This window comes from Mustela erminea, chromosome 8 (assembly GCF_009829155.1).
Source record: "Mustela erminea isolate mMusErm1 chromosome 8, mMusErm1.Pri, whole genome shotgun sequence".
Classification (NCBI taxonomy): Eukaryota; Metazoa; Chordata; class Mammalia; order Carnivora; family Mustelidae; genus Mustela; species Mustela erminea.
Window position 1 is genome coordinate 61,313,280 of NC_045621.1, and position 27,307 is coordinate 61,340,586.

The following is a 27,307-nucleotide window of genomic DNA, read 5'->3' on the forward strand; positions in this document are numbered from 1 at the left end:
ATTTTTTCTATTATGTTATTTTTAAACAGAATTTTGTCATGAAGTTCAATAATAGAAGGATTTTTCTTGAGGAATTAGTTATTTAAAAAATCTTTTAAACTCGATTAACAGCTTTATATTCTGAACAGTATTCTGAACAGTATTTTCAGCTTATCTGTTAGCTAACTATATTTTTAAAAGTTTTCTCAGCTGAAGGCTCTTGTGACTATTTTAGAAGATAACTATTTAGTTATAATGCATATCAACTAATAGAATACTTGGCTAAGATTATATGATGGGATGCATAAAAAGGCTAAGGGTTTTGCAAAGTAGTACTTGACTCCTCTATGCTATTGGGAAGATCTGAAAACTTACTTTAGCAGAAAGAAGCCATTGAGTTCTTCTGAAGTCAGTTTATGTCATTTACATTGAGGAAATTATGAAATGCTTATTTAGATCAACTTTGCCTTACAACTGGGGTTTTTTACTGAGTATAAACATTTGGATTTGAGATAACATAAATCCAAGGGTCTTGAAAAAAAAAGATAACAGGGGCACCTGAGTGGCTCAGTGGGTTAATCCTCTGCCTTCAGCTCAGGTCCTGATCCCAGGGTCCTGGGATGGAGCCCCACATCACGCTCTCTGCTCAGCAGGGAGCCTGCTTCCCACTCTCTCTCTGCCTGCCTACTTGTGATCTCTCTCTCTCTATCAAATAAATTAAAAAGTCTTAAAAAAAAGGTAACAAATTCTCAATCACTGCATCATTAGTACTTTATATGTAAATAGGAGTTGGTAAAACACATTTAAATAACAAAATATGTAATCTTTGCTACCTACCAAGAAATTCAGCGATGGTATCAATAACACTGAGAGGAGTCGAGATTAAAATGCTGACAGCCAAGAGAGGTGATTGGTATTGACCACCATTGTTAAAGACTACTATTATTGTTACTGAAACTGTAAGTTGAAACATGTGGATTTGATCCTTTGCACACAAAAAAGTTCACAAAAATGTCTTCTCATAGCTTTTAGTACTTGGTGGATCATGTGTTAGGCTGTTACAAAATCCATGTGAACTTCTATGCATACAAATGTCAGATCAAGTACAGGTTTCATATGTATTATTTCAAACATCCATCAATAAAAATAAAAGAGGCCAACAAACTAAATATAATAAAAAATGAAATATTTATTCTTTTGGCTCAATAATGACGTAGCTCACCATTCTTTTTAGTAATAGCAATTCCCTGCATGCAGTTCATTAGTACACTACAAGTAAATAGTTTTGTAAAAGGTTAACATTAAACTTTTGGTTTGTGCAAAAAACAAAAATTTATATCATGTTAGGTAATTGCACAACTTTGCCACTTTGTTCATGGCTAAAAAGGACCGAGCCCATGTTATTTCTCTAATAGCTCGAATGTAGCAAGAATTAAAAAAATAAGACTAGTCTGCATAAGCAAATACTACAAAAGTTTGAGTAAAAAAAAAATTCCATGAATAATGGGTAATATTGAGGCAACCATAGTTGGTAAAAAATGATCTAAGTTTGAATATTGACCAATGTATCTCCTATTGGAATGGTAGAAAATATATTATAACAAAGAAATCCACAAAACCCATTGTCTAACTTTTATTTTAGGAAATTATCCATTGAAAAGTCTTATGGATTCAAAAGTTTGGAGTTGTGATTAAAAATAAAAAGCAAAAGCATAAAGTAAAATAAAATTGCCATGTCATCAACCTGAAAATAATTTTCTTATGTACAAAATGCAACAAATAAAATTGATCATATTTTTACATTATTTATATTTAAACAAATTTTGGACATATTTTTAGCAAAATATGAAGTATAAGTTTTGACAATAAGCAGTATGCAGTGTGTTTCTTTGAAATATAGAGAGACACCATATGACACTCAAGTTGAATTAAAAATGTGAAAGTAAAGGTACTTTTAAGTAACTGCAAGCTATTCTGCTTGACATACTGGATAGAGCTCTTTGAATTCACTCTATCGACTGTGACTTCTTCTAACCAAGGCTTGTGAAGAATGGGTTGAGTAAAATAGAGCAGCATAGGCAATATTGACATGCATTAGTGATAGTCTTCAAACTATTTATGTTTAATGAATGGTACAGGATACATCCCTGTTGGAAACTTGCAAAAGACACGTAACAGTGTGGTACATATTTGATTTAATAGATATTGTTTAGCAGAAAAAAATATATATATATACACATATATATGTGTGTGTGTGTGTGTGTGTGTGTATATATATATATAAATTGAATATATATGTGTATATATACACATATATATTCAATTCCTGCCCAAACATGCACCACAGGATAAAATAACTATTTACATAACAGGGGGTGTTGAATTGACATAAAATGTCAGCTTTGCTGAGAGTAGAAGATGGCAAAGCAAAACTGCAGCAGAAAGTGGGACAACTATTCTAAAGTGACACTTTAGATACACTTTTTCTAGATTTTTTTCATTTTGTTTTTGGAAAGCATTTAACCAAATTAAATATAGAGCTCTGGAACTTAGAATAAAATTTGCACTTGCTGAAACAATATTTGCATAAAAATAATCCTTTAAAAATTAGAGGTGACTTTACAGGCACATAACTGTTCAGATATAAACAAATGTAACAGACTAAAACACTTCTGAAATTAAAGCCATCTAGAAAATGGAAGTACCTGAAATTATTGACATTAGAATATTTTTTTCTTGTTTTGAGCATGAACTTTATCTCTCAAAACACTTTTGCTAATTATTTGAGAGACTTATGGAGTAGGAACACAGGGCTCTTATACGCTTTTTTCTCAACTTAAACATCATTTACAAAAATAGTGACATAGTATTATGAATAAACTATGAATTAGGGAGCAAGGGAATCCACTAGAACAAATTTTGTAAAAATATGGCAGATATGGAAGTTAAAAATAGAGTGGATGCAAGTACTGTACTAAAGGTGTTTGGTGTAGTTACAATGATCACTTTGCACAATTATCCCTACAGTCTAGATAGCCATTGAGTTTCTCTTCAGCAGTGTCAGCTGGTAATGAAAACAGCAACCTCTTGTCAATCTTGTTGATACCCTGACTCACAGAGTTGTAGTGATGGAGAGGTCACTGTCTTATTATAGGCACTGACCATATGTATTTATTAAAACAGTCAGTTTGGCATACACCTCCTCTGGGAGTCCAGTTGACACATAGACTTTACCATCATAGGCTGTAAACAATTGATCACAAAGATAATTCTTTGTTTCTTTTTTACTTTTGATTTTCCCTGCCCTCTTTCCCTTTGCTTTCTTTTTCTGGTTTGTCTTTCTCAAACTTTTCTTTGTCTGGCTTTGTTACACTGTCGTAGGAAGGAGGAGATGTGGTAGAGGAACTTCCATCTGTTTTTTCTGGGGTGGAGTTTCCATTTAATTTGTCAATAATCATGTCTTCTTTGATAGGTAAGTCAATCCTTCCTTTAATTGCTTCTTTGTTATATTCACTTGATACCTTTTTTAACCTTTGTCTTAAAAGATAACATCTGAAATTACGCTGAATAATAGCAGCGGACACCTCCTCTTGTTTGCGTTTCAAAGTGGTTGTAATGGGCTCATAGGAGACTTTGGAGGGGTTTGATGCCATGAACCGGTCTTCCATCTGTATTCGAAGGGCATCCATCTCTCCACTCTCACCCAAAACACGCTTTGTAAAGGCAAATAAAATATCAAGGCAATGGATCCGGTCCCCACTGACCATGGGCAAGTCCATGGCAATGAGCTGGACTTTGTTTGGTTTTGCTATGAGAAGAGGAGGATCCAGGGCAGCTGCAAAATCAGAGAGCTTGCAGAACTCTATAAACTGGGTGGCATCAGGATCAAACTTCTCCCAGACCTCATAGAACATCTCGAAGTCATCCTCACTCAGGGGCTCTGCACTTTCTTCCGTAGCAACACTGAAGTTCTCCAGGATGACAGCGATGTACATGTTCACCACAACCAGAAATGATATGATGATGTAACTCACAAAAAAGAAAATCCCCACTGAGGGGTTCCCACAGTCTCCCTTAACTGAGCTTCCAGGGTGAATTGTGTCAGGATCACAGTCAGGGGGTGCACTGTTGAGAATAGGTGCTAGCAGTCCGTCCCAGCCAGCAGAGGTGGTAATTTGGAACAGGCAGATCATGCTGTTGCCAAAGGTCTCAAAGTTGAACATGTCATCAATTCCAGCTTCCTTTTTAACGTAGGCAAAGTTGGACATTCCAAAGATGGCGTAGATGAACATGACCAGGAAGAGCAGGAGGCCAATGTTAAACAAGGCAGGAAGGGACATCATCAGAGCAAAGAGCAGCGTGCGGATCCCCTTGGCCCCTTTGATCAGACGCAAGATTCGACCAATCCTGGCGAGCCGGATCACTCGGAACAGGGTAGGGGACACAAAGTATTTTTCTATCAGCTCAGCCAGAAACATGCCTGTGGAAAAATATAGAAAACAGCTAAACAGTGAGTATTTTATGTTTATATGAATGCTTTGTCTTTGCAAGGTTTATGAAAACCAGGATTGTTATGAGTATAAATTTTTACTAAATATTTGGGTCCACTCCCTAGTATTAGTAATTAGATTACAGAATTTTATTAAATGATTCTATAATGTTAAAAACCAATATAGATTTTTAGAAAATCCAACAATTAAATAATCTGAGAATGTCATGGCATTTTAAGATTATATACACTTGGTTACTATGAGGAGTTATCCGCACACATGAAATGTGCTGATTACAAACAAAGATTATTTCTGAAATCTCTAAATATATTTTCTGTTTTTGAATACCGACATTCTTCAGTTAGAGGAAAAGGAAAGTGTAAACTTTAGAATTATACATATTAACATTCTCAGATCTAATGTCTGTGTTGTACAGCTGTCAGGCTTTGGAGAAATTTACCTACAATGGTACCTCTCTATAATTAAACTATTCTTACCTACAATGGAGAGAATCACCACCACAAAATCAAAAATGTTCCAACCTATGGTGAAGTAGTAGTATCTGAGAGAGACGAGCTTTAGCACAAATTCTCCAGTGAACAAGATAATGAACACAAGGTTGATCCGGGACAAAACTAGAGTCATATATTTGCTCTGGTCATCAGTTTCCACCATCATGGTGACCATGTTGAGGCAGATGAGGATCATGATGCTGATATCAAAGACTTGTCTGGTTACAAAATCAAAGACCATTCCTTGGAATTTGTTCTAGGAAGAGAGAGAGCAGAGAGAAGCTTAATAAATAATGATCCAGTGAAACTGCAAGTGAAGTCCTTCCATATGTGGCCACGAGATATACACCCTTCTCACATTAGTCCAAACAATTCTTTGTGCTCCATTTCTCTTCACATTAAAATATGAGGAGGAAATGAAAAAAGTCATAGGATAATAACAAAACATATTTGGTATATTTAAGTTCCACGGAAAGACAAAACTCAGTAAGACATAAATTGATGACAATTGGCTGTTAATATGCATGGGCTTTGCTTGATTTAAAAAAAACTATGAAAAAACTAATTTTCATAAAAAATTATGGAAACAAAGAAGATTTACAAAGTAGTTTGATATGGACAGACTTCTAGATGGATGAATACCCTAACTCATTTGTCAATACTTTAGGAATTTCGGTTTATATATTATTTCCATCTTTCCCTCCTTCAAAATATATAAGTCACTGTCTATTTTATTCTAACTTCTAACTATGTGTGTCTGTGTGTTTGTTATTTATTTGTCTTTCTTTAAGATCTGTTCTTTATCTATGCTTCAACAAAACTGCATGGCACTTTTTCTTTATTTTGTTAGCAATCATCTCAGGATTCACATACTTTCAAAGATTACTGTACTCTTATGGTCATTGAATATAGTTCTGTTAGGAAGATAAATTTTCAATAATTTAGAATAAAAATATCAAATGAAATTTCACAGCTTACTAAAAATCAATTTCATGAATTGACCAAGTTTCCTTCTTTTAAATATATTTAAATGACCTTCAGTAAAGCAGATTTATGCCCTTTTGTGTATCCTGCTCTACCTCCCCGCTTTGTCGCTTCTAACCTCAACTCCAAATTAGAAATATGGTAAAGTCAAGTCACTGATGGGCTTCATGAGGGCTTGCCAAGTCCCAGTTCTGGCAATTACAGGCTTTATGACGTGGGGTATGATTTTTTGGGGGGCTCAGTTTCCTTATTCCTTACCCATCTAAGAGATAAGTTATAGTGCAAACAGCTCTATGACCATAATCCATCATTATTATGTCTTTTCATATATTATGAAGCTCTAAAGGTATGCATTCTGATTAAGTCTTTTTCTTTTTTGTGTATTTGGTGAAACAAACTATATTGACAATGCCCTTTTCCTTCCTAAGAAGGTTAAGAGTATTTTCTAGTCATATGAATGGAGAGAACAAATAGTATAGAGGGAAGTGCTGGAGTAGGATGGGAGTTTTCCAGACTCCATTTATTTAAATGGCAACACAGTGCCATGTAACAAGATTGGGTACGTTCTGGGAAGCAGTAGGTGGCAGCAGGAATATGGAGGCTGCTTTGGAAATAGTTATTGAGAACCTCAAGTTGGACTTGTTTCAACTGACAAACTGTAAAGAACATTACCTCCTTTTTAAGAATTTAGTAATTCTTATTGAGTGTGGCAGTTGTGAATGGTGTTAAACAATATGAACTTCACTATTAGGGCCTATGATATATTGGTGATGTCACTCAGTATGTTCTCATCCAAAGCACTCCCAACTTCATCATATGGAAGTTAGGCTTTAGAATACTAAAAGTCAGATGAGTAATTCTTACTGCTGGCCGAGGTATGGGCTTCTGAGGTTTCTTGGATCCAAGTTTCTTCATTGCATTGTAGTATTTTTTCTGTTCCTCTGTCATAAAGATGTCTTGACCTCCAAAGTAAAGATATGGTACAAAACCGGTTACAATCTCAATATGTATTACAAGAGCACCAGTACAAAAATATTTGAGTCTTTTAGTCTTTTCTCAATTTTTAAATGGAAGTTTTCCCTTTCATATGCACGCGCGTGCGCGCGCACACACACACACGCACATATTCTGTTTTTCTCATTTATGTAAAATTTGGAGTACTTTACTATTATAGAAAACCTATAATCACATAAATCTCTGATTAGTACAGGATTGTAATTTGATTATATTATATTTAGAAGGAGGCTCAGAGATCTCAAATATATTTTTGTGAAAGAAAAAGTGTTTTCTTAATCCATTTCACTTCTGGCAGTTTTCTTTCTTTATTCAATAATTTTAAGTACCTCCTGTGTGCTAAAAAATGTAACTGTTATCAGAATTAAATAGATAATATGAGATACAATATCTTGTTGTCGTATGGAATAGGAAAATGAAGACAGGTGGAAAATGCATAAGGATATATAAAAAAGTATTGCAGAGACCAAAATAAACCCTGAAGACTCAGAAACAGTCTTTATAAGTTAGACTTTAACAGATGGTTAGAGGTATGCTAGGCAGAGCATTCCAGGTAAAGAAAATACCCTGTGTAAAGTCATAGAGGTACAAAAGCATGGCTTGCTCAGAAAGGAAAAAAAAAAAATCCATGTGGTTATGTGTGTAACGTATGATAGTGGTGACGGCAGGTATTGACTGAGAAGTAGGGAAGGAGATATAGAAATGTGTGGGAGAAAATGAGGCTAGAAAACTGGGTGGAAATAATTCCCGAAATTCTCTGTAAGCAAGGGTAAAGCATTAGAGGAGGCCCACTGGATGCTTTGAAGCAGTTGTCACAAAGACACTAAAGCAGCTCTGCAGAGGACAAACCTAGAGAGGAGCCACCAACTAGGGGCTGGAAACTGCAGCTGAACTGACCACAGAGTGAACTGAAAAGAATATAAAAATGATCTAAGTTTGTCTTGACTATGAGTATCCTGACTGTTTGGATGTACAACAGACAGAATGTCAGAATGGGGAAAGCTGAGAGCTGAGGAATACTTATCTTCTTTTTCTGTTGGTTGAAGTTATCTATGATTACACCAATGAATAGGTTCAGAGTGAAGAATGACCCAAAGATGATGAAGATGACGAAATACAAATACATATATAGATTTTCTTCATATACAGGCTGAAGTTTTACCTGAATAGTGTTGAAAATATTAAATAATATTTAAAAACACTTAGACATTTAAAAACAAATACTTAAACTAAGTTAACAATTTAGTGAGTGTTGTTACTTAATCTAGAGCTATTTTTGCCTTGCCCTGAGATACTGTTCTGCAAAAAAGTTATTTTTTCAAACTGGTATGATCTAGGATAATGGAAGTTTGTAATTTTTATGCTTGTTCTTGAATTTATTTTTCCTTTGTGGCTTACCTGTACATTTTCTTTAGAGTAAATAACAGTGGTATAACAAAAAATATTTTGAATCTATTATTAGTCTTATAAATTTTTTTGCAGCATTTTAAATTTGGGTCTGGATTGGTTCTTGAAGATATGGCTTTAATAATAGAACATCAGCTTCTAAGGGGAATGTAATATAAACAGATACGTTCTGAGGAATTTTTTTAAATTCTATTTTCAAAATTGAGTTTCCCTGAAACTTGCTTTTTTTTTTTTCCCCCAAGATATTTTTGGAAGTTGCTTCACAAACTCTTGATTTATCATACTCTCCAGGGATAAGGAGAAGCAAGTTACTTTCTCATGAGCAATGTTCCTAATCTTGAGTCTCATTGATAGATCAATTTGATATCTTCTGATCCCATGCAGTTAGATATCCTTTCATAGTAGATATTTACATATAGATAGATATATCAGACATATATTAACCAAAATACCATCTTTATTGAAGTACATTAGCTTAAGAGGATCATTTCTGTATGTAATTATAAATATTCTGATTGCATCTAATATGAAATTTTTGGTCATTCACTTAAATTATTACAAATGTTCACTACGGAAAATCTTGTAAATCTTGTAACTATTAATAGTATTTGAGTGATACTTACATCTCGTGAATCAACAGCTGCATACATAATATCCATCCAGCCTTTAAATGTGGCCTGTGAACAATACATATTTGAATTCTGCATAAAAACCTAATCCAAGGGACGCCTGGGTGGCTCAGTTGGTTAAGCAGCTGCCTTCGGCTCAGGTCATGATCCCAGCGTCCTGGGATCGAGTCCCACATCGGGCTCCTTGCTCCGCAGGGAGCCTGCTTCTCCCTCTGACTCTGCCTTCCACTCTGTCTGCCTATGCTCCCTCTCGCTCGCTCTCTCTCTGACAAATAAATAAATAAAATCTTAAAAAAAAAAAACAAAACCTAATCCAAGAATGTGGCATTTTACCATATGAAAATCTGATAGTGTTACTACAAGTAGGTTTTTATATGATATCATAAAATTCTGTATCAAGAGATTGAAATGAATTGAATCAAGAAATTGAATTGAAGTAGAATATGATTGTATTTAGAGTCCTGAATTCATTTTCTTTCTCTTGGAAGATATTAATTTTCTTCTTACAAAAATTTAACTAGAGGCTTGATTCATAGAATACCCATCTCAGTCTCAAATCCTTTCTATACTGAAATATAAGCTCTGAGATTCAAACCTATGGTGTGTTTAAACACAGCTTGGTTGTTGTTATTAGTGAGTTCCTGATTAGTTAATATGTGGTCAGTTAAGCCAAAATTATTAACATTATACATTTTGAAATCTATTACATAAGATTTGTATTTCTGCAAATAGTAGAACCATACTCCTTAGACGTTGGCACAATAAATTTTCTGGCTAATAATTTATTTTTTAATTTTTAATATATGTTTTTAAGATTCATTTATTTATTTATTTGACAGGGCAGGAGAGAGACAGAGAGAGAGGGAACACAAGCAGGGGGAGTGGGAGATGGAGAAGCAGGCTTCCTGCTGAGCAGAGAGCTCGATGCGGGGCTCCCTCCCAGGACCCTGGGATCATAAGCTGAGCCGAAGGCAAATGCTTAACGACTAGCCACCCAGGCGCCCCCTAGGCTAATAACTTATACATTTAATTAATCACTAAAATATGTACATTGTTATTTTAACATATAAAATTGCTCCTTTGGCAACGATTGCTAAGGAAAACTAAAAACAGTAATAATGCAATAGCACTCAATAATATAATAAGAAAAAAAACAGGAAGCAGGAAAATAAGGCCATATTTAACATACTAAAAGCTGAACACTGGGGAAATACATATTAAAATAACTGCAAAACATCTGAAGGTCAAGTTAAGCTAGTAGTATAGGTGTTATTACCAACTGCTTTTGTACTGTCAGATAATTTTATTCAAGCAAAGAACATCAGAGAAATGATCTTTTGTGAAACATTTTGAAAATGTTTCCAGAACTCATACAGTGGTAACTTACCACTTGAAGCAATGCAAGATAGCCAGCGCCAACATTATCAAAGTTTACTTTGACGTTTTTCCACCGAGCTTGCTTGCCAAGAGCCTGACAGTCGCTCAGATTGTTGACTTCACTAACTTCAAACATGTTACCCGTTGTCGTGTTAACACAGTGGTAGAACTTGCCAGCAAACAAATTCACACCCATGATGCTAAAGATCAGCCAGAAGATGAGACATACCAAGAGTACATTCATGATAGAGGGAATTGCTCCAACAAGAGCATTCACAACAACCTAGAAGAGAAAATAAGGATAAGGCCACTTACAAATCGCTAGAATGAAAACCATTCCTTTCATTTATTTATTTAATACTAAAATGGGTGCAAAAAGAGTTAAATAAAAATCTAGGTGGGTAAGTTGTTTCTCGTCATGTTTTCTAGGACATATTTGAAAAGGGAAAATAAACAGTAACACAACTAAATAGCTAAAGGATTTAAGGAAAGCAAAATATACCAAAGTGTGAAAAGAAATAAAAACCTGATATATAGTAAGATGGAGTCAGAAAATGTTTGTATGCTGGGGAAAAAAGGAAAAAAAACACATTAAATGCCAACAGAAGAAATAATCGTCATTCAGCAATACATTTTAATTTTTAGGAGTGTTAATGAATGATGATCTGAAAACATGGTTAAACAAACCCTTTGCAAATAAAGTATTAGTAATGCCTTAAATCTGCCTCCTCAGATCAAGTCAACTTTTTATGACTACGAAGATAGGATTAAGAATTTGCAAGGTAAATTCTTTTTTTTCTCTATTGGTAAATCCCAATTTAAAAAACTATATTAAATGAGATGGACTTTATCTCTGGACATAAAAATACCAAATATGTCCTCATTATTATTCTAATTCTCTTAAATGTTCACTTTAGTGTATATGTTACTTCATCAACCTAAGCTGACCTGTTTCATGAAGAAGAAATCAAGTTACCTATTTTCTCATTAAATTCAAAAGCTTAAGATGTATTTTGAAATCCCTAGGGAGGCTGATAGCATCTTTTCTTATCTAATTTAATCTGATTAATAGTGGGCTCTTCAGTTAAGCATTTACGTTAAATGAAAATAATGTAAATATTATGTTAGAAATCAATACCCAAAATTTTTAAATTGACATCAAAATCTGAAGTCCAAAATTGTAAAAATTTCATATATTACTTGAATTTGATTTCTTTTAGAAATTAAGTTATATAATACTTGCCATGTTTCTTTGCTACTACAATTTGTGTAAAATGACCTCCACAAATTTTCTTATCAAGTAACTGTGTGATACATTTTACCATGTTTCATAGCTAGAACATTAATTCCGTCATATGATTGAATTAAAAATGCCAAACAGAATATTTTTTCAGATTAGAGCAAATTTATATGTTTCTTATTTTGTTCATTGCTATCTTTTCTCAAAAAGGAATTGCTAATGTGAAACCATTTAAACAAATGAGGGCTTAAGTAGTGTTAGTAATGGCAAAGATAGGTTTGAATAGAACTTGAAATTTTCTAACAATTTTTATGAATTTTGTGACTTTTTTTTAATCAAGTAGCACTGAAATGAAATTAGAATGTAAAACCAAATATTTCTTTGCTTACAGAGCTTCTGGAAAGTCTAGAGAGTGGTTTCATTTTCTGTGATGGGTGTATCTCTGTCAAGGCTGAAGTGTTTTTATTGCTCTTAACAAACCTTCTAACATAAAAGCCTATGGCTAGGGAGAAGTTCAATATCTCTGTGCATTTGCATGCTGGATTAAACAAACCTGGCCTTTGAAATAGTATTTCGAGGGGTGTGACAAGTGGTTGTGTATCTAAATAAGTGTGTACTTTATGTGTAAATGCAAGAAATATACACTAAGGTGTAGAGGAAAATACATGTTGTGGAAAAAGTGAACCTCATCCAGAATGCTTACTTAAAAGAGCAATCTTTAAAACAAACTCCAGGGGTTGCCTGAAATGCCTGGTTAATAATTCTAACCTTTTATTTTGGTTGCTTATTAGAATGTACAGATTTTATCAGAGACTACAATTTAGAGTTGTTTTCTTGTACAACAAGTATTTCTGTTACTGATACTAATTGAAGAAGTAAAGCAGACAAAAACCATTTACCTTTCATTCATGACCAGTGATTTTTTGAAGAATCAAACTGCCTATTGGGAGGAACATCCCTAGTAGGATGAATGTCTGTAGTAAAAAATTATTTAAATATGTATAATAAGCAATGAAAAGAAATAAATGGCAGCATATTTTTTGGGGATGTTGTGGAAACACCCTTGAACTATTGTCAGAAGACTTGGATTCCAGTCTTAGTTCTGCCACAAACAATTTCTGTGGACTTGTTGAAATAAACTTCGGTTTAAGGCAGCTGGCCTTAGTGATATCTAAGATTTCTGCTCTGAAATTCTGTAATTCCGTGAAGTAAATATCAGAGGACTATGGTACCCGTCTGTATCTAAATCATTACCTACATTTAATTCTGATATGAATCGTCAGAGAGATTTTATTCTTCTTACCCTCATGCCTTCAAACCGGGATAGAGCTCTCAGAGGTCTTAAAGCCCTTAATGTCCGTAGGGATTTAATGGCACCAAGTTCTGAGTAGCCGAGAGCATTGGCCACCAAGCTAACCAAAGAAACCTACAAAAAGAAAAGATATTAATAGTTCACCTGGAAATAAACTGTTGACTGAAGGCATAAGATATGGTGTCTATTCTTTAACACCAACTAAATAACATTCAGACAATATCTTGGCAGCCCTTATCTTCCACATAGTGGGTTCATTTTATATTCATGTTACTGCTTTTCTTACCAATGAAAATAATCTCTGTCCATTTTTTTTTCCCAAAGATTTTATTCATTTATTTAACAGAGAGAGACACAGTGAGAGGGGAATACAAGCAGGGGGAGTGGGAGAGGGAGAAGCAGGCTTCCCACTAAGCAGGGAGCTCAATGCAGGGCTCCATCCCAGGACCCTGGGATCATGACCTGAGCCAAAGGCAGCTGCTTAATGACTGAGCCACTCAGGCGCCCCTCTGCCCATTTTTATAAACATGTAAGACCTTCCAGTTAGATATTTCACCCCACGGAATCCCTTTCAACCTGTGGATATACCACTGGTGATTCAGGATTTGGTTCTAAAGCCAGATCCTCCATGGGTCTGTGCTTAATATCATTAGTTGGAAATCATGTTTCTCTTCTGAACTTATGTAGTATCTTGGTTATGTGTACTGGAGGCATTTCCCATTTAATAGAATCAATTGATTATGTATCTTCTTTCCCCCTGCCAGGTCACATAAACTTTTTATGGGCTGGGATGAAACATTCTTCTCTTATGGTGCCTAATACTGTCTGGTTAAATAAGCTTTAGTCAATATGTGTTGGATAAATAAAAATAGAATAATTTTACCTGAAAAAATTTTATCAGACTATGTTGTAGTTTCATGATAATGAAGAAATGTTTATCTGAACTTCTGGACTTATAATTCATAGTGATAATACATCTTCTGATACTTACAGGGCTTAAATATATGAAAGGTTAAAGAAGACATACCTTTTTTGAGAGGAAGAGACTTTATTTGCTTATTTTTTCTTTCAATATAATAACATTTATTGAACATTTACTGTATGCAAGTTTCTGTTTTAAGTGCCTTATGCATGTAAATCTTAAGAAGTAGGTACTATTACTATTGCCTTTTCACTGGTGAGGGCGTTGAGCCCCCCTGCACCCTCCTTACCCCACCCCAAGAAAAGGGATGTATAGTAATAAGAGGTGGAGTTGGGTGGGTCTTGAACCAGGTGATCTGACTTCAAAACCATATCTTAACCTTTTGCATACATGACCAAAAATTTGTTCCTTATCTGAACCATAGAACATGGAAAATGGTTTGAGTGACTATCTTTTCAGTTCTTGCAAGGGCAGTACAAATCCATCTAGGACTTTCCTTGAGGCATAGGGAGGAGTTAATTCATTATATCAATGGGAAGTTTTAAAGGCATTGGGGCTTAATTTCTTGCAAGAAGGGTCATTGAAAATGAATCTATCTAAATGAATCCTTCCAAGAGTCTTGTGAGGTAGGATGGAAACTAATCTGCCCAAGAACACGTGGTTTAAAGGGTGACATAAAAGCTAGAACTTGAAGCTTTAGAGGCAAACGGAGCCTCTTCCTCATTGTTTAATTTAGCATACATCTCAGAGAATTTAACAGAAAAATAAATGACTAGTGGCAGGATAATTTATTGAGCTATTCATTTCTATCTACTGTTCGCTGCCACAGAAGACTGGAAAGATGGGAAAGGTTATTAGAGAATGTACGGGCTTATATTTTCTGGGCTCCTTTGCCTCAGGAGTATTAACAGCAGCTTTAGGCTTTTCGAGCTTCTTTCAGAATACTTTCCTCATGCTCTCCAAGTCCTTTATTTGAGAACTGAGCATTTAAAGGGAAGTGGCTGCAAATTCCTCACAACCTGAAGTAAGAAAGCTTATGGTTTGAAAAGAAAAGAAAGGCAATGGCCCAAATCAGAGAGTACTGGATGGATAGGAAATTCGGGATTCAAAGGCTGGGAGACACCACTTCCATATAACCACCCCACAGTGGAGTGACTCTGTGAGTTTCTAGAGTATTGGGGCATTAGTGAATTTCTTTTAATAGACCTTATCCTATTTTGTGTAGGACAAAAATTCATTTATTGATTTAATGAAAAAACTTAATATACCTTAAAGGCAATTTTGAAATAAACATTTTTAAAGATTTGCAATGTCCTTAAAATTTGAAGATACCAACACATATTGGTAGTGTGCTTTTTTACTTATTATCTCTGTCTGAGAGTAGCCAAATGACTAGTCTAAGAAAGGTAACAAGGGGCAATGCCGTAACTAGAATTTGTCTTCTGTTTTGTAGCCCAGTGTGTCTTCCACCTCAACAAACATGTCCCCCACCTTTCAATATATAGTATTTTTATCATCATCTCTTTGTGCTAAACATAAAAGGCACTTGCTAATGTGTGTGAGGTGTAACAGAAGCCCTTTGACAAAAACTGACATTTTAGTATAAATTTATATGAATCTAGGTGCCTCACAATACAGCAAATATATAACTGTCTATGTTAGAAGTTTCAGGGGGATGGCTGTCATCCACACCTTTCTGCATTCCTATGGCAGTGAGATTGAGAAGGAGAAATAATGCAGGAGGGATTTGATGGTTCTGATGAAGACTCTAGAAGTTCTGTGATTTTTTTATTGAACCACATAATATGAATGTATTTCTCTTTAAAATGGCTAAAAATAATTTTTTTAAGTTCAGTATGAGCAAGTTGAAATAAGAATCATACAATTACTTCCATGCATTCCAGTGAGACATTTCAATCCAAACACTTGTATAATTTTTGACAGCAAAATCTAGAAGCATTCTCTTTAAAGTGGGCTAAAAGAAATGCTCACTACCAGCGTTCTTTTTTTTTTTTCTTTAACATTTTTTGGAAAAAGAAATGAGGCTGTATGAATTTGAAAAGCAGAATAATTCATTATTTGCAGATACATTGTTGTTGACCTCAAAAAACCAAGGGGAAAAAGTGAAAAACTATTATAAGCAATGCTATAATTATTTTAGGTGCTAACCAATATATTTTTTCATGTATTTTTTAAAAAGTTGTGTAGGAGTCTTTTGGAACTGGATAAACTTTAAAATATTAACATGAAAAAGTAAAACTTAAATATTATTATTATTTTAAAATTTTATTTATTTATTTGCCAGAGAAAAAGAGAGAGCACAGGCAGGCAGAGTGGCAGGCAGAGGCAGAGGGAGAAGCAGGCTTCCTGCTGAGCAAGGAGCCTGAAGTGGGACTCCATCCCAAAATGCTGGGATCATGACCTGAGCCAAAGGCAGCCGCTTAATTGACTGTGCCACCCAGGCATACCAAAACTTAAGTGTTATTTTAAGAAGAACAAAGAAGACTGACTCCACCAGATAGTAAAAGGAATTATAAATATGCAATAATTAAAGCTGTCATATTAGTAGACAAAGAAATGAATGAAACAAAATAAAGTCCACATTATACCTAAGATTTGCCAAGATTTAGCATGTACATAAGGGTAGCATTTCAAATGAGAGGTGAAAAAAAAAATGAGAAACCATTTTGAAGAAAATAATATTGGATCCTAACCTCACACCTTACACCAAAACAAATTTCAGACTGATAAAAAATGAAAATAACGTAATAAAAATGGATGAAGAAACACAAAACTTAAACTGTAAAATTGGGGAAAAACATGAAAAAATGTTTTAATAATTTTGATATGAAAGGGTCTTAAGAAGCATGAACAAACCAAGAAGGAGAAAAAATAGACTGATAGATTTGACCAAATCAATATGAAACATTTCTTCATGACAAAAAAAAACCACCCCCACAAAAAACAAAGCCAAGAAACAAAAACCCAAATAGGAAAAACAATCACATCACATGTGACAAAATAGCTTAGTTTTAAATTTTGTTTGCCCCTTTCCTGTTTGTTCCTTCCTCCCACAGGGTGTAAGCTCTAACAGGGCTTGGTCTGCTCATCTTCATACCTCCTTTGTTTAAAATAGCATATGGTCCTTTTTAGGTGCTCAACACATTTATTGAATAAATGAATGAATGTTAAGAGGTTGGATAGATAGTCCACCGCAGTCTACTTTTAGGTAAGGAATTGAACAGATTATACATATATATATATATTTTTAAAGATTTTATTCATTTATTTGACAGACAGAGATCACAAGTAGGCAGAGAGGCAGGCAGAGAGAGAGGGGAGGAAGCAGGCTCCCTGAGGAGCAGAAAGCCCGATGCAATATGGGGCTCAATCCCAGGACCCTGGAATCATGACCTGAGCTGAAGGCAGAGGCTTTAACCCACTGAGTCACTCAGGCGCCCCCAGATTATATTTTTTTATACAAATAAATTTTTCAAGGTTTGAAAGCATATTCCTTCTGGTTTGCAGTTCTTCACTTATACCTCAGATTTATTTTTTATTTTTATTTTTTTTGGATATGCTTTCTGTAGTTTTTTAGTTTTTTTACATCAATGTACTTGATGGACTGGTGAAACTCTTTTAAGTATGTTTTTACTTGTACTTTCAAAAACAGTTTTAGCACTCCATTTACTGAGGTTATATTAATCCACATATTTCTGCCCTGGCTTTGTAAAGAAGAATAGACCCATTTAGGATAACATAACTTGTCCCAAAGTAGAAGGCTTTAATTACCCACTTTCAGTCTACTAATTGAGACTCACTAAAAGGGAAGTAATTTTTTTTGGCATATTCTTTGAAATTAAATTTATTCATTTAGACATTTTTCAGTAGATACTTAAGTATCTTTATTAGGTGTCTCTAGGATACAAACAGGATACAAAACCCCTGCTCTTGAGAGAGTTTTACATCTTTTCTGTATGGGCCAACTATATGGAAGTACTTGAAGTACAATGTAGTATTTTAGTAAATGTAAAATTTTTAGTAAATAATATTTCAGAAAATTTCAGAATTCTCTGGAGAAGTTCTGTTACATTTGTAAATGATCTTCAATGCATGACAAAATCTTTCTGAAGCAGAGAGGATTCTTAAATGTATTCAGTGTTCCATCATTTCAGGAAAAAGCTGGAGATTACAAATGCTAAATCCCAAAGCCAGTCCGAAAATACAGTATTACATTTATAACAGATAAGAAACCCCTGGAGTAAAGAAGAACTGAATTGGGATTTAGGAAATTTGGACACTGATCTCAGCTTTGTTACTAAGTAATTGTTTGATCTTAGGAAAATTACTTAAACTCAGGCTTCAGTTTCCTAATGTCTAGAATAAAGCCTAGATATTCTTTGAAGCTCACTCCAGCTGCAGACTATAAGAATATTAAACTTCCTTGGGGCGCCTGGGTGGCTCAGTGGGTTAAAGCCTCTGCCTTCAGCTCAGGTCATGATCCCAGGGTCCTGGGATCGAGCCCCACGTCTGGCTCTCTGCTCTGCAGGGAGCCTGCTTCCTCCTCTCTCTCTGCCTGCCTCTCTGCCTACTTGTGATCTCTGTCTGTCAAATAAATAAATAAAACCTTAAAAAAAAAAAAAGAATATTAAACTTCCCTTTCTGGATGGCTTTTCAGGACAACATTGAAATTCACCTCTATTATCCATTTAAAGCCAACCATGGAAATTGGAAATCATATCTGGTCTATTAAAGTGACTTGGGAGCAGATTTCTTATCAACTCAAAGGGTTAAACACATTTTGGTTATAGCACTCTAAGTATGTATGTGTCTCAGAAAGGGGAGTAGAATTTAGATATGCCCGTACTGGTCAAAATGATAAAAAGAATGAATGTACACATACAGCAATTATTGATTCTTATTGGCAAGTGTTGGAGCTAAAAATAAAGTGCTTTATGATTGCTAGGGAACAGCTAGAGATAGTGTTTAAAGTACCTTGTTTTGTTGGGAGGCTGTAAAGCCTTGTGCAATGGAATATCCCATACTACAAAGAACCAGATGACTGTCATTTTGCCCCAGTGCTTCTTCATTGCTTGGAATAAGAAAATAGGCTGCAAGTCAGACAGACCCTATAATTGGTAATGTTTTTATGACTACTCACCCCAGGGTAATTAGATTCAAAGCAGGGCTCTTACACCTAACTATTTGCAAAGTAAATTTCTGAATAGCTACTGGGGTATTTAACTACTGATTTAAGAACAGAAATGTATTTTATTGTCTCTGTGGGTATGTGGCTGAATAAATACAGTAAATCAGTTGTTTTAGCATTATTTAGTAACAGTACTCTCATAAGGGATTAAAATGCAATCTCACAATTCGTGTCCCTAAATCTTTAAAAAAAAAAATTTATATTTATTTATTTGAGAGAGAGTGACAGAGATAGCAGGAACACAGGTGGGGAGAGGGAGAAGCAAGCTTCCTGCTAAGCAGTTACTTGACTCGGGACTCGATTCCAGGACCCTGGGATCACGACCCGAGCTGAAGGCAGATGCTTAACCGACTGAGCCACTCAGGAGCCCCAAATCTTTCTTAATTTTACTTCCTGGAGTTTTGTGGGTTTTTTTTTTTTTAATGTAACTGTTAATAAGGTAAGTGCTTAGATTGTCAACAGATTTTTAGCTATTTCCTACCTTCAGGTCCTTAATTTTTGGAAAAAAGAACTGTCTGCTTATGGCATAGAACACTCTGTGTTTTCCTTACCACTGTCCACATTTTTTGGACCTCTTCTACCCTTTCCCATGAAACTTTTCTAATTCTTACATTTATTGTGTGTGTGTGTGTGTGTGTGGTTGTGTGTGTGTGTGTGTGTGTGTGTGTATGTGTGTTTAAGTGCAGAGTTGTGTCAGCATTAGTGAAACTAGGTTCTCAAAATCAAGGTTTTAATCATAGGAATATATGAAATGTTAAACTTGCATCTTTAAAAAGTAATTTCATAAAAACAACTGAGGATACTTACATCGACAATCAGGAAATCTAGCCAGCACCAGGCATTGGTGAAATATGTTTGAAATCCATAAGCTACCCATTTGAGGAGCATTTCCAGAATGAATATGTAAGTGAAGACCTTGTCAGCGTATTCTAGCATGGTTTTGATGGTCTTTCGCTGTTCAATGTATATATCTTCAAAAGCCTGTGAATCAAGAACGTTTTTATTTTACTTGAAAGGCTGGCCTCCCCCAAGTACTTGATAAAATTGCTTAGTATAATATCAGATACAAAGCAGTAATTTGATAAATACTGGCTAATATCTGACAAACATCAGACAAAAGCTAGAGACTAAAACTAACAGAAAATGTTGGCAAGGAAATGTCAATATCTTTACTGATTTAGTATGTTTTTTTTTCCCTGCCTCTCACCCCCAAATCTCTATCTCAATTACTGCTATAAAGACATGTTTTTAGAGAAGTAATGTGAACTCAAGAAATAACTAGAAGTTCTGGTAATGAGGGATAGACTTGGCCTATTCCAACATTACTTTCAATGATTCCCTGACTGATTTGGCTTATTTTGAAAGAGTAAATTAATTATTTATAAAGAAAACAAAATACACTTTTAGTCCATAAATGTTAATATAATTACTAGGGCAAACTGGATGGTATTTGACATGGAAGTTAACGTAGTTACAGAATGTCTCTGTAAATGGATGTCTCAGTGAGGAAAACATCTATTAGATAAATACCAGATGAGAAATTCCATTTCGCTGTTCATAGTTTTGATTTATTATGTACTTCATTTTGCATAGTTAAACCCTGGGTGCCATGCTTTGCCAGGCATAGATATACCTTCCCTTTTGCTTCTTAAACTCAGTGTCTGTCTGTGGTATTTTCAGAAAACAAGTTATTTCACTAGAACCTGACTCTTTTCACTTTGCATTTCACTTACCAAAGCACCGCTGCTGAGAAGAATCATGAAGACAATGAAAGTCTCAAACCAGTTGTGTTCAACAATGCTGTAGCAGGTTTTCCGAAGATTCCACCAGACCTTTCCTTTGCCTTCTTCTATACTTACTTGACAGAATGGAAACTTTTTAATACATCCTAAAATATAACATTAAATAGAAGAAGTTAGAGAAAAACATGTTTTGTACAACCTATGGATTCAACAATCACATACATACTAAGTGCTCACCGCAGTAAGTGTAATCACCATCTGTCACGTACAAAGTTATTAAGAGTATTACTGACTGTATTCTCTTTGCTAAACCTTTCATCTTCATGACTTGTTTGTCTTGTAACTGGAAGTTTGTACCTGTTAATCCCCTTTATCTATTTTGCCCATCATCCTACCTACCTTCTTTGCTTTCCCACCCACCTTCATCTTTTCTAGAAAATATACTTAAATCTTAGATGGGAAAAAGTAAACTTTGTTGCTTTCTTCCATGCCAATCTCAGATCATCATTTACAGGGTAACTGGGTACTTCATTCCTTAGTCATCTCAACATCTTTCCTATACAATGAATCATTCTCAGTGTTATATATTTAGCCAGGCACCTAAAATTCAAGGAATTACTTTATTGAGGGTTGTATGAATATAAATAGTTTCATTTTTAACACTAGTTAGAATCTTTCTTTGCCTCAAGGCCATTGATGGAAATAGGGTCCAAGAATACCTCTCAGGTCTGGGGAAAAGCTGCATGTTAAAATTACTTATTAATCTTTTGATGTGATCCTGAATTTTTCACTTCCTTCTTTTCATGCACAGAAAAGCCCCCTGTCTTCTAGGTATCATCCACTTTCGGTTTTCCCAAGCTAATTTATTTTCACCCTCAGTGCTTTTCTTAGTTATACCTATGACTCATCTTGTTAGTCAGTATCACTGTTCCTTTGTCCTCCCCCTCCTTGTTTTCATATTATTTCTCATTTCCATCCATTCCTTGCTCTAACTCTCTGAGCTACTACTTACTGGATTGAACCCAATCACATTGACTCAGCAAATCTTTATTGATTTGTGTGCAAGACTTTGTACTGATCACTACGAGAGCACTGTTTTGCCTGTCAAGGCTCTACAGTACATCTGCATCCCCAAACAGCTCTGATCACAGCACAAATTAACCACATTTGAAACTGTGAAGGATGGTGTGTAATTACTGCAGCATCTATAAATCAAATCACAATACTGCCAATGAGGTCTGAAGGGATTGCAGTCATTATCAATGAGATGACATTCCAGAATGCCATTTATCTCACAGGGTTACCTTCTCCACATTCTGAAGGGTAAAGAAAACAACAACAAAAAAGACGGGTCAGATCATCTTAATTGTCCAGGCACAGTCACTGCTATAATATAATCTGGAAATATAGATAAGTTAACTTTTCAGAAGAAAAGAGAAAAAGCAAAGATAAACATGCCCTTACCATTTCTTTGAAATGGTTCCCTCAAGTGGGGTATTTTTGGTCACTGTAAGAAAAGAGGGGAGGTTGAACTTTAATCCTATTAGAGCTTGTTTACCTTCAGTAAAGCAAGCTTCTGGTTTAAGGTCTTCCTCAGGTTCAATTTCAGCTTGTTCGCCTTCTCGGGGTGGAGCAACATCAACTGTGCTTCCTTCAGATGAGCTGGTTGCATTTAATTTCTAGAAAGAAACCCCATTGCAAATTGTGATTTTTCTCCCTTTTTATTCAGCTTATTTGGAAACTCTTTGTCATAGTGTGAAAAAATGATAGCAATCACATTTGACTCTATTAACATTTCTGATAAATTATGTACTAATAATTTAACATAATTAAAGTTCTAATATTTAAAACAATGTAATTACTGACCTGGTTCAGACAGAAAGAGGTAATTTTAGAAAGGAAGAGCAGCATTCAACGTGGGTGATTTGGAAAGGATGAACTGTACTGGTTAATTTGTTTTATGATATCTATTTGTATATGGATGTCATATGAAATAGTTTAATACGTTAATTCTCAGGCCAAATCAAAAATAGTTTGATGAAAGTTTGATATGCTGACATTCACTACTGATTATATTAATTAAAATACATCAAATTAAATTGTAATTTCCACTTCTTACGATGGAATTTTTCAGAGCAAAGACCATTACCAGTTGTCTCTAACTACTGTCCATGTTTCTGTAATTTTAGAAAGGAAGAGCAGCATATTAACATTAGTCACAGTCATTATATTTCAACTTTGAGCTATATTTTTCCTCTGGCTTACATAATCTTCTAACTTAGCAGAAAAATGATGGATCTCTCTCTCTCTCTCTGAACTGCTTAAATGAATTCAATATTGCCAAAGAATTCTAAATGAAATGGAAATTTCTTCATAAATGACATTGGGCAGAATCTGTATAGACCTTTGTTAGGAGCACATTCTGAATTCAACATGTTATCAGGCTGTGAATTTTTCCTTTAAATAAATCGTTGTGGCATGCCACATGGTTAGGAAGAACCCCTTTAATGATACAAAAATAAATATATAAGTACTTGGAGATCACTTGTGAAAACATTATGGATTTGCAGTGTTTTATGAAAATGGATGCAAAGACATGACATACAACACAGCCTGGCCAATGTAAAGCTTTTAGGATGAAAAAATGGCACATGGACATGGTAATGGTTTCTAAGTCCCCATTAACTTTTAAGTGGTAGGGGGTCACTCTGCCCTAGCCTTCTGAAAGAGTTAATGTGTTACTGAAAAATCCCCAAATGACTCCCTAAACATTGGTCATATTGGAGAAAATGTGGCTCAAGATTCTTGATTTACTAATATCATAACACAAATGTAGTTTAATATTTTATAATGTGAACTATTTGGAAAGTATTATCCAGATAATATTTTCTGTGATGTTACTTTGAAGGTGAGGTTAATCATGTCCAACTAAATATATTATGAACATTAAATATATTATGAAAAATAAGTCAAATTGAATTCGATAATAAAATATTTCCTAGTATGGAGTATGCTAATGAGAGAAGCTAGGCCATCATTTTTGGCTGATAGTTCTTAGGATCATTATAGTGCGAGAGTTTTTACCAATAAATTCCTCTACTCTTCTGGAGAGGTGAGAAAGGCCATGACATATTTTCTTCCCCCAGGATATTTCTGCTTCTTAACCAGAATATCTTTATTCTTTTAAGAAAATCCCAGGGAAGCTACCACTGTATAGAACTGTAACAGCTTCTGATAAAACGAAGAAAAAGCAGAATAGCTGTTTGAACTCAGCAACTAACTCTTCTTCCCTTCCAATTTCACTGGTGGTTGATGGGTTGAACACTATGACATCTGATGAATGGAAGCAATAATAACCACTGTGTAAATAAATCCAGTAAGAAACCCAAATTATTTTGAGGTTAGTTATAAAAAGTTTCATGTTCTTCCTGTTGGTCAAACCAAGTTGGATAATTTCTTCTGAATCTAGTCCTGGTCCACCTCCTCCATGAAGCCTTTCTTTCTTGCATGATTTCTCCATGCTAAATTTTGTAGAATGTTAGGCCATTATGCTTTTTTGTTTGATCAGATATTCTCATGAATATTTATAAATTATGTATGTACATAAAGTTATACATAGATACAAATTATATATTTATTATTACATAAATGTAAACATATATACCAAAAATACACACACATACATATACAAAAAGACCCAAGCATAGAATGGACACAAAATAGTTATATCAAATTTATAAAGAGCCAATAAATGAATGATTGATTGCATTTCTGAATTACTCTCATAGAGAGAATTAGTGTTTAGATAGTTTCATCTCTCTTCCTTGTTGTATAACTCAATAATGTCCTTGACAGAAGTTTATTTAGTTGTATTAGAAAATACATTTTTAATGAATAGGAATTATTTAGTTAATAATATTTTAGCAATAAAAACACATGCTATTTCCAAAATGTTTTTCTAAAATACTGGCAGATAGTCAATAAAGAAATACAAGGGAAGAAAGTAATCAGTATATGTGTATATATACACAAATACATGTATATTTTTCCATTTGAAACCTCTAGAAAACATACTGTTCTCATTTTACCAGTGTTAATATAAGGTGAAATGTTCAATTTTTTGCATTATAATAGTCTGCCATATAGTCTACAGGTTTCATCTTATATTTAAATACAAATATTTACATAAAACAAACCCAAATGGCACAACTACTAGTAGCCACTAATCTGAATGACAACTGAATCTACTCTTTATCAACTACTGACCTACGGATGTATTTTTGGATTAGTACTGTCTTTCAATATAAATATTTCTGTGAATGTGGTTAACATGTTTGAATAGAAATGCTTTCAATTTTCTAAATAGCTATGTGAGGTTATACATTTATATATTGTAAAGATTGTAAAGTAGAGGGTCAGTAGTGAATTCATTTGCCTCTATCTGCATGGTATTATGAGGCATAACTTGTGTTTTAAAAACAGACATCTCTGAACCCTTGCCAAAGCTCCACATGTATTCTGCTCTTTTAAATGAGCAGAACCCATTTTACATGGAGAATTTCTTCACTATTATTCAGGAGTTTTTCTGAATATAAGGATAAGCTTTTTAAACTTACACTTCTTAAGGAAGTTTCTGAAAGAATGTTCAGTCTTTTAGACCCTCATGCACTAAAGCTTAAAAGGTAGTTGGTAGACAAGGGTTCATTTCACTAAGAAGTGTTTTTTGGGGGGCTCCTTTCCTTATGAAGTTTGACATAAAGTTAATTCTTAACTTGGAGAATCAGGCTTATTCATGTTGTAAACTTCATAGGCCCCTTTTTTGCAGGAGGTCATAGGAGAGTGCATACCTTTTATTCTATGAAGTTACAAAAATCTTGTATCAACTGCATAAAATTTCAAAAGTCATGAATTTATTCACATTTTTATAAAGTATACCTTAGAGTGTATTCTTATTAATGTATAACAACTTAACAATTACGATATACTGCTTGATATGCTTTAGTCATTGTATACATAAAGAATTTTACAACTGTCTTTTTAAATAATTCATTTCTGCCCTAGAAACTACTTAAGCATTTAAAATCCTATATGTTGATATAATACCGTCTATGTATTCTAAGCAGTTCCTAATTAATTTCAGTACTTTGGCAGAGTGTAGTCTGTGATATATTTTATCATAGCCATACCAAAATGACTTCCGTATTTATTAAAAGCAAGTAACTGATTTAAAAGCAAGTGACTGATGATAAACACAAAGAATAACTTACTTTCTTTATATTGCCATAGCTGTGATACTACAACGGTATAAAAAAAAAAGCAAAGAAAACTGAAATGAAATTTTCCATATTAAGGAACTCAATACTATACTAAATAACTAAATTAATACTTAATCAGAAGTAGTTAGAAAAATATAATTAGTTATATAGGCATAACTATAGAAAGCTTCCATATAAAACCATATAGTACAAGCTCCAACTTGTGTTCTTGTACTATTTTCTCCTTACCCCTCCAATATTTTATGGCACTTAAGGTTTGATTCTTCCATCCCTTGTAGAAAGTACTGAGTCTACAGAGGGATGATGGCTTATGCTCTACAAATGCACACTGGAAAGCAGGTTTTAAGATGCAACATTCTCCAGGCCTAATTCAGCCACAGAAAACATGCCTGGCTATAGCAGAAGCCTGGCGCAATACTGTGGAAGCCGCACGCTGATTCAAGAACCATGTTCTCGAGGACATGGTCCCTGAATATGAAGTTTTCGAGAAGATTAACTGCAAATACCGTTCATTAAGAAATGACAGAATCAGCACCCATAAAGGCCACAAGACAATTTTCCCCTCTAATAACATGAACTTATTTAGAAATTCCCCATTGTGATGAATATTGCTCTTGATTTTTATCCAATTAAATAATGAAATTTTAACTTTCAGAGATAGAAGAGAATGTTAGCAACTGGCCTACTTCCACTGAAATGCGCTTACATTTCATTTGTTTTCAATCAGCTATCAAATGTTTGACTCTCACAAACTGCTGTATGATTCAAGAGGCAAAAATAAAAGATTCAGCCATTACAGATTGCCTTTAAAATCTAGCCATTTCTCTCACAACTTCGGAGTTTTGTCTTACAAGTAGAAGAGGAAAATCTTTTGGTCACACATACTATTAGGGCCTTAGTCTGATCTTTTGGATATGCAAATCCATATCTTGACTTATAATATTTCACTTAAAGAATAGGTAGACACACCAGGTGGCCGTTGGGCTGCTTGTCCAAGGCAGGAAGAATAAGACTAAAATCAATAGCTCTCTCTTCTAGACCATTTATTGAATGGTTAAGTGTATAAACCACATGCATGTGGTTTTTGCCTCAACATATTTTAAATGTGCAATAGCCCTGGTGCTTCTTTAATTTTAAAGTGGCCTTAAAAACAACATGATATTTGAAAGTGAAAATAACTGTGTGCTAGTTGAAGAGTAAGGTAAAAGGGCATC

The 27,307-nt window shown here is 34.5% G+C and overlaps 1 protein-coding gene across 9 annotated transcripts in view; it reads right to left on the minus strand.

Moving 5' to 3' along the window:
* Window positions 1–1,180: 1,180 nt before the first annotated feature.
* The window catches only part of SCN3A (sodium voltage-gated channel alpha subunit 3), a 109,615-nt gene continuing 83,488 nt past the window's right edge, over window positions 1,181–27,307 (minus strand). For all 9 annotated transcript variants that reach the window (XM_032355814.1, XM_032355813.1, XM_032355812.1 and 6 more), the window contains 10 exons: window positions 22,376–22,496; window positions 20,809–20,963; window positions 19,883–20,056; window positions 12,936–13,058; window positions 10,403–10,675; window positions 9,010–9,063; window positions 8,004–8,141; window positions 6,830–6,934; window positions 4,967–5,237; window positions 1,181–4,459 (listed from right to left, as the gene is read on the minus strand). In XM_032355814.1, coding sequence (XP_032211705.1) covers window positions 3,264–4,459; window positions 4,967–5,237; window positions 6,830–6,934; window positions 8,004–8,141; window positions 9,010–9,063; window positions 10,403–10,675; window positions 12,936–13,058; window positions 19,883–20,056; window positions 20,809–20,963; window positions 22,376–22,496 — 2,610 coding nt within the window. In that variant the 3' untranslated portion in view covers window positions 1,181–3,263. The remainder of the gene's footprint in view (window positions 4,460–4,966; window positions 5,238–6,829; window positions 6,935–8,003; window positions 8,142–9,009; window positions 9,064–10,402; window positions 10,676–12,935; window positions 13,059–19,882; window positions 20,057–20,808; window positions 20,964–22,375; window positions 22,497–27,307) is intronic.